Genomic DNA, 9,118 nt, shown 5'->3' with positions numbered 1-9,118 from the left:
TGATGGTCTAGCTTCAATTGATTCATGATCTCAACTATTAACATTGTATAATTGTTTAAAAGCGTATCTTCTTGATCACTTATAATATGTTTGAATAAAATTTTAAAAAAAACAATTGTAATGGACACATAATTTTGAGAAATAATCCGTATTCAAATACTGTTTAATAACTTAGCAAATAATTCAATTGTCATATCTTTAATCACATTGTTATAGCAGAAGAATAGGCATCTGGAACTTAACTGACAATATATCTCTTGAAATTTCATCTACTTTTCGATAATATTAAATCAAAATTAAATTTAAGCACATATAATGGTAAATAAATTTGATTGTTATTTTCAATACTACTTATTACTAAAAATATTGTTCTTTTTTCTATTTTCTATTAAGATTACTGATAAACTTTTCAAGGAAGCTGCCTATATTAATCGTTCTTTAGCATTTTTAGAGCAAACAATTTTGGCATTATCTGATCCAACAAGAGATTATATACCATATCGACAATCGAAATTAACTCATTTTCTAAAAAATAGCATTGGAGGTCGTTGTCAAACTATTCTTATAGCTAATATATGGAATGAATGCACATTTCTAAATGAAACTGTACGCTTTCGTTAGTTCCTTTTTTAATGTGTTTATACTTTTTTTCTGATAAACCTCTATTGGAACTCACTGTTCACTACTTATTGATGTTACTCAAAGAAATATTAGAAAATCGGGGAGCAATGGACAGGTGCTATCTTCGTTTTTTACTTTATAGCATTTCAAGCAACTTGAATCTGTAGTGGTTGAACCCAGAACTCTTCAGTTATAGCTACTAGTGAGAAATCATGAGGAACACAGTTAGAATCTAGTGGTTCAGACTTTAAGTTTGCGATGTGTGTTAAAGTAGACAACAAAGGTTTCTTGCAGTATTTCAGGTACACTAGCTACTACTATTGTCTTTCAGTTTCTTCTAGTCACAGTCAATCCAAATGATAAATCCTTCAGGAAAGGTTTTTTACTATGATCCAAAGAAGACAGATACATTCATATACCCCATGAGTGTGAATTTACAAAAGCTTTAAGAATAGCGTCATAAATCAGTGGGCTAAAACAGAAAATATCACTGGAAAATAACGGGTGAGACTATGATTTATAGACGATCTTTAAGCGACTCTAAAAAAACCTTGAGAATGTCCATCTACATACTACGGCTAAATAAAGGTTATAAAGTAGTGTGAGGTATTAAGATTTTGATTTACAGTTGATGGTTAGGGTTGGGAATTAGATTTAGAGTTTTCATCACGAACTTACATCAGCCATAATGCCAGAATGCTGTTTAGCCAAATGAATGTATTAATTTCACACCAAAAGTCAAGACCTGTTATCATTAATCTGATTGGCTCTTCTATAAATTATAGTCTCACCGAATAATGTCCTTTTTCGTTTTACACATGAAAGGAGACCTCTTGTATGCCATTCTGGAGCAAAAAGTTAACTTTACAAACTAAAAATTTAGCAGGGTTGTTAGCAGTTTTCTGAAAATTAAACTTTTATAGTTTGTTTGATAGTACTACCTTTATCCATTGTCATCTCCGATTTTAATGAAAGTTACACAAAATGTAATAAACCACCTTGAAACATCTTTGCTGGTTCAACTCGTCATTTAAGCAACTGGATTCTTTATGGACATTTGTTAAAATGACAGAAATCGATCAGTGAAACTGGTTATATTTTGTGAATAAATTGTTTTGATGTAATTATGCAACAAATTATAGATTTAGAACTAAATGATTAATCTATAATTGCAACTATACGTGTGTTTGAAAAAATGACTTTAAATGGAATAACTCTTAGGTAATGTTTGATTTTCTTAGCTTTGCTCAGTTAGTTATGCTAATGTTAAGGTCTACATTAAAGAAGCAGACTGAGTGCCTATTGAATATATCACTTTTTTCATTGATGAGAGCTTCTTACTAGGGATATATTAGCTTTTGTTGTTCGACTGCAATGTTTTGTCAAACAGTAGACAGTAATTTTTCCAAATGAATGTCGTTAAAATCAATTTTAATGTATTTTAATTATAATCCTTTGTAGTTATCTACTTTACGATTTGCAAGTCGAGCTATGTCGATACCCAGTAAACCTGAAGTCAATCAAATGCATGATCCTATGGTATGTTGTAAAAGTTTAACTTGAAAATGTAATTACAATTCACACCTTTTGCTGTCATGCATAAGGTCATTGCCGATTTTTTCAAGTTTGTTTACTGAAGGATTTTTCCCGCAATTGGAAGATATTTAGTTCTAGAATTTCACACCCATAAAAAAATAGTTTTTGAGATACATAACACTTATGTACTTCAGTATGGGGTTGTGGAAATAGTTGAATTTCATTGAAATCATGAATCGATACAATGTTAAAGAACTATGGAATATCTGAATTGCACCGGAGGTTCGTTTCGTCCTAGTATGAGACTCCTCCGCAGTGCGTACCCATGATGCCACACGCAGGAATCGAACCCGAACAAATGTATCTTGTCACTTGATTTGGAAGAATTTTAACATTTGAGGTCATCTCTCATCATCAGCTGACATTCACTGCGTAACTACCGAATACTGTTATGACTTCAGTTACTGTATACCCACTTAACAGAATTACAAGATTATAGAGTCTAATAATAATAAATTGGATTTATAAAAACCATACTCATGACCTTCGTCTAAACGATCACACTAGTGGCTATGAACAACCACCAGATAGTCTAATTTGCACTTTACTGGCTTGTTAGTAGAAGTCAGTTGTAGATAACTTTAGATAACTGAAATGAAATTTCTAATGGAAATTATGCTTCAATATACAACATTTGTTGAATAAATGTAGAAACATATGTCTAAATATATTGTATACGATATGCTATATATATATATATATATATATATATATATATATATATAATGGTAAAATTTTAGCTGTAGTGAGTTTGTGAAGATTTTTGAATTTTATAGTGTACATGACTGACTGACTTCAGTTAAATAACTATTATAAACAAGGAATTACTTGATAGACGTTTTGTGCCAGTGTAGGACACTTCAGTGATGATCCTCTATGACTACAACGAGAAACGAACCTACAACCATAAGATCTCACTGGAAAACACTTAACCCTTAAACCATTGAGGTAGCATCCAGTAGTTAATATATTGGTCCAGCTTCAATCACTCCACGATATTGAGCAACTATTTTCTAAAATTACTGGTAGGTAACTGCCTCGCACTTGATATGTTTGGATGGTTATCTAACTAAAATCAGTCAGTTTTGCAAACTGTCATTATAAAATATTTTTCGATGATTAAACAATGTATATTTTTCTTTTACTTTAATTGTTAATAGGCAATTATAAAAAAATTGAAAAACTCTAATGCTAGTCTACTTCGAGAATTATTTATGTATGATACATTGGTAAGAACTGAATTTTTTACTTACATAATCAGATATACACATGCAATAAAATATATGTTTTACTAATTATTCATGCACTGTTCAATAAAGATGGATACACAACAGAAATATTACATGTTATATAATTGGTACTTCAAACCTACTTACAGATGAAGTTCATCTTAACAATTCGGTAATACTTTTGTGCATAGTTGATATGCATGATTTCAGACACATTTTCAAATAGTAATTGTTTCGTATAATTCAGTAATGAAGTTTACATGTTCGACTTTTAGCTATGGTTTGTTTGTGTATGAATGTAGAGGTTATTAATTACAACCTAGACAGATAACGCAAATTAAAATAGGTAATGTGAGCCTGGATACTACGATTGAATGGTGCTTTGGCTATCCAAAGAAACTACTGCTCCACTGTATAAGAAACCAGGGATTTTTTTTTACAAATATTTAATATTTCTTCTACGTTTCTAATCTCATTCTTTTTAACTCTGTCTTTGATTAATTCACTTAAAATTTAATTTAACTTTAAATAATCTTAATAAACGTAAATTTTATAAGAACGATGATATTGATTTTGCAATGTTCATTCACTTTATCATGTCGTGATTATTGCTTTCTTTAGGAGTGAAAGTTAATAGTACATTCTGGTAAAGTTGAAGTAGATATATATTTAATATCTATGTTATACGTTAAAATGAAATTCAAAATAGAAAGTAATTTATAAGCTTTTTACCATACAGAATTAATCCGATATTGTTTAAGAAATCCGTTATAACAATTACGAGTTCATGCTATGTCAAGAAGAAAAAAACTGATGTTGTAATGTGTACTGAATGTGATGATACACAATACAAGTTTCAAATGTCCTGGTACGCCTGAGAGTGGGGAGGGACCGCCCTCCCTCTCGAAATGCTCTCACATGGTCACGCGTATACAGCCTCTGCCGGGGAAGTCCTACTCACTGCCTTCTCGTGGCGAGGGTGTTGTTTACGAAATTGTAAGGGCAAAAAGCGAATGTCCGGCGCTTTAACCGGGTCGGTGGACATGGCGAGTCCACCTAAGGGAGTTGAAAAACCCTTATTTCAAACCAATGGAGCACATGAGCTCCAGTATCCTGAGGGAACAAATGATGTGTGAGCCAATCGTTGGTCACCGGCTACCATGGGACTGCATCTCTTGACGATGCTCCACTGCCTTATGGATCAAACCTTCAGATCAAAGGCTCCGGGTGTGGCCCTATAAGAAAACCACCTGCTTCTGTCTGGGCACCCGGGCAGTATCATATCCCCTACACAGTTAAAATGAAACGATAATTTTTTGTGTGGTGCATATATATATGTGGTGCCTCCTTGTAAAAATATTTATGTATTCAAGTAAATAAAACAATAAATGTAATAGTTTGCTTGTATATTGGTGTACAAGTGTTAGGAAGTACTGAGAAACTGTAAATTGCTCAGATTACCTAATAAGTCACTAAATTATTATACGAAGTGATTTACACATTTAATCAGTGATCTCCAGACTAAGAACGTCTTTAATGTTTTTAATGTTTAGTAGAGTTCTTTTTATCCATCACTTTGAGACATTTCACTTAGTGGGTGAGTGTTGTATATTACAGTGTAACGTTTACTGCAGATTTCGTTTTGTGGGTTCAAATTTAGCCACTGCTATCTGATATGACCAGATTAGTGTAACCCCGGCCAATTCGCTGAACTAAAATCACAGATATGGCAAAAGTTGGAACTCGAAATGAAATGTCTAGTGAGATTTATACTCTAATATACATTACATAATCATTAGATGAAGTGAAGCAAGGTCAGTAACGTTAAGCATATAATACTTATTTGAAATTGAAAACGTTGAGGACAACTTTAGTCTGAGATCTGTAATAACTGAACACAACTGAGAAATTTATTACTCATTGAAGAGCATCGAATAACTTTCCCACTTTATTTTGAGAATTATTGAAAGAATACACAAATGCACACGATATTGGATCCAAAATATATTTGTGTTTCCATGATTAATAGGATACTTTGAGACTGATGAACTAGGATTCTTTAGTTCATATATTCTATTTCGCTAATATAGGATATGACTCACGATCAGTGTTACCTATGTCTTAACATGTAACTCCTCATTTGATAAGTACTAAATTATCGCACAGTTTATTAAGAAACTAATCATAAGAGAGCATATAGTTTCTATATACTAACTTTTTTATTGAGTGAATGAAAATGTTATATCTCGAACTTAGATTCTTAGTATGCCACGTAATACCTGAGCACTCGAACGCTAGAACCCTCCTACGTCGCAAAATGAGAAGACAGAAGACTAGTAAGTAGGAATGTTATTCCCAACACAGTGTCAAATATAATACAAAAATCTCATGTATTTATAGATTTGGCTGAAAATAAATCATCATTTCGGGGTCCTTCTTATTCATCCAATAGGTTAGCTACACGTCGACATTCTAGAATGTTCCCCTAGCGGTGATTGGATGGAATGTCTTCGGCTCTTTCTGGGATTCTTGAGGCTTCCTAGAGTTTGCTAACGAGCCATCCTTGCAGAAAATAATTTATACCGTACACTAATCAGAAATATATAAAGACTAAATAGTTGTTTTGTTCTAGTTTTTGACTTTCTGACAATTGCATATTCATAGTCATATACGAAATGTATTCTTCAGTTGTTAAAGTTACTTTGTATTGAAGAAACTACTCATAAAACATATAAACTCCTATACAAAGTATTTACTAGCAAACTATTTTAAACTATCAAATCAAGTTTTCTCAGCCCGATAGATTTTAAAATTGAAAATCTCACTTTCTTTAAAAACAAAGTTTGAAAAGTCACTGACGATTAAGATATAATATACACTAATTTTAAGTCCATTTTTAAGTCTTTAACTGAGATCTTCTAAAATCATCATGACTAGCCTACTGATATTTGAGTATTTTATCATCAAAAAATCTTTTGTTTCAGTTTTTAAGCCACAGTTCTGCCGATTTAATATGATGAATGTTTTAGTCTATAGAATTCATCCAACAGGTAAACATTGGATAAACTTTGAAACACACTATACGTGCATTGGTTGGTGATACTAACTGGCTGCCCAAACCAAATTAGGTAGATCGAGATTCAAACCTGCATCTTAATGGCTTTAAAATGAGTGCCTTAGTTACTAATTCACAGTTTTAGGTGGCTCCACACAGCTAGTTAGGCTAACAAACAAAATATTATACTCAGATTAGTTTTGATGGAGTTTTGTTCTCTGAGCTGGATGGTTTGGTCGTGGAGCTTTCATCGTCCTTCTGAACGATATCATCAGTACAAACTTCAGGTAGAAGTGAGCTACAAATCTTCTCCACTCAGATTAGTCTTAGAATTCAGTTTTTAATTCAGATATAACCAGTTAAAAAATTTAAAATATATTTATTCTTAATATTTAAAAGATTTTCGAATAGATTAAGAATTTTCCATGAGTTACAGTGAGTATGAATTTACTGAATTTTGTTAAATATGCTAAGGTGTCAATTATTTTCGTTCTATACTGAAATCGACGGATGCATAGTGATCAGACAAATTGTTGACATGATCATTTTTGTAATCGCCTTATCAAATAGTCTTAATCTTTAAAATAATAACCTATTTTTCCATGGTTACTGAAAATCCTAAGTAACATGAAATTCATGTAAATCAGGTTTATATTGATGATGTCTACCGGACATTTTCGAATACCTGATATGATTTTGTTTGATCGGTACTTTAGTTCGCTACATGTGTGAAGTAAATCAGTTTATCAGAAGTAGTACATATTTACAAATCTATTTATATTGTTCGGCCTAAAAATGTACAATTTAGATTTTTAGAAATGAATCAAGTTCTACCTTTATATCTAGTTATCATGTAGTAAATGTGTTTGTTTCTATCTATTTGTCGGGATGTCTATATTGTAATATAAGTGTACGTGTATGTATGTATGTACAGGCATCTGTATGACTCAATTCATGAACCGTACCACAATAATATATGAAAAATAATGAAAACTATCAATCGTTTACATCTTTTTTAACACATGTTGAACCAACGATAATCCCGCTCCCATGCACGAAATTGTACTTCTTAAATATGTAATTATTCTTTACGTTTACCAAGTACACTAAGATTATTATGAGTTTAACGCATAAACGTCTACAATGAGAAAATGATTATCTAAATCAAAATCATATCCATTCTCTAGTAATAACAATGATAATCACAGTAGTGATTTAAACTAATCCGATTATTATCAGTATGAGGAGTCACGGAGATTGTAGTATTTTCATAGTTGAAGCCATTATTCGATCTAAGACCACTATTGAAAATCTGGAAGCATTGGACGGCCGTGACCAGTGGATTCCAATCCATGTTGGATCTGAGACAGATACTCACCTTAGGCAATGGATGAAGGGCTGAACAAGACCATGGATTAATTGAAGTTTGCTATTAATTCGATTATGTTTATTTTTTGGGAATAGCCAAATCATCTAATGAAAAAAGTTGAGAAAGAATTTATGTTTAAAGTTTTTTTTTTCACTGAGAAAGAGTTGTAAATACTGAATAAATCTTCATGAGTTAACATACCTTTAACTAAAAATCACAAAGGGTTGAATGAAGGGCGAGATAAAAAGGACATAATCAATTGATTAAATCCTAGACTCAATAATACAAATCCTTATAGATACAATCAAGTTCATTGACTATAAATGTAAAGAAAATTACTATTTATTGAATTTTACCAATTTTAAAATAATTATATTCACTGATGTATCATTAATATATCCTTCATAAATAGTAAATGATTGATGACATAAATCTATATGTGGTGTATACTACGGGTGTCAACAGATTGAAGTAGTATGTAAACTACCACTAGGAAGTTGAATGCCTAACAAAAGAAGGTTAAGAAGATTTCACTGAAGAAAACAGAAAGGAATTGCAAATTATAAAAATCATGAAAGATGTAAAAGACAATTGGTAGAAGATTTACAAATAAAGTATTTAATGAATAGTTTTCAAAATTTACCAAAGGACTCTGTAATTTTACATTAAAGTTGAAATCATGAGTCAATTGAAGCTGGACCACCATGGGAAACCTGGAGGCAGTGGACGGCCGTTCCGTCCTATTGTGGGACTCCTCCCCACTCCTGATTTCTGGCTTGACTGAATTTATGATACTCCATTACAAAATTTCCTAGAGCCAGAGCATTATGAAGACCTGAATATTCGTGACGCTGACAAAGATGAAGTCTGAGCATCAAGGACAACGATGTTGAATGTAGTTGATTTTCAACACCATGCTATACACAACTTTTATGGTGGAAGTAGCACAAAATAAAGTTATCCCCGACTTATACCTGTCCTAGCTCCAAAGTCAGCCATTATGGTAATCAGGGTGCATTCCAACTGAACATATATCATACAGAAATATAAGACATGGTATTTTATCAAAGCTATGAAAAATTTAAATTTAGGTGTCATTAAACTCTCCAAGAGACTTATATAGGAGGCACAATTGCAGTACCAGAAAACGTCCACTTGATACGAATAAGTTCATAATGCTGATGCTGCACACAGTACCGAAAACGGTTTTTATTGTCTACAAACAACGTTCATCCAAAAAACGTCCGA

The 9,118-nt window shown here is 32.1% G+C and overlaps 1 protein-coding gene across 1 annotated transcript in view; it reads left to right on the top strand.

Moving 5' to 3' along the window:
- Window positions 1-9,118, top strand: part of Smp_018120 (putative kif9) — a gene marked incomplete at both ends in the record, with an annotated part of 58,452 nt that overhangs the window by 27,496 nt on the left and 21,838 nt on the right. Inside the window, 3 exons of the mRNA XM_018789437.1 lie at window positions 394-606; window positions 2,083-2,160; window positions 3,378-3,446. Of these exons, the coding sequence (XP_018654881.1) occupies window positions 394-606; window positions 2,083-2,160; window positions 3,378-3,446 (360 nt within the window). The remainder of the gene's footprint in view (window positions 1-393; window positions 607-2,082; window positions 2,161-3,377; window positions 3,447-9,118) is intronic.

This window comes from Schistosoma mansoni, chromosome W (assembly GCF_000237925.1).
Source record: "Schistosoma mansoni strain Puerto Rico chromosome W, complete genome".
Classification (NCBI taxonomy): domain Eukaryota; kingdom Metazoa; phylum Platyhelminthes; class Trematoda; order Strigeidida; family Schistosomatidae; genus Schistosoma; species Schistosoma mansoni.
This window is presented reverse-complemented; position numbering and strand designations above follow the sequence as displayed.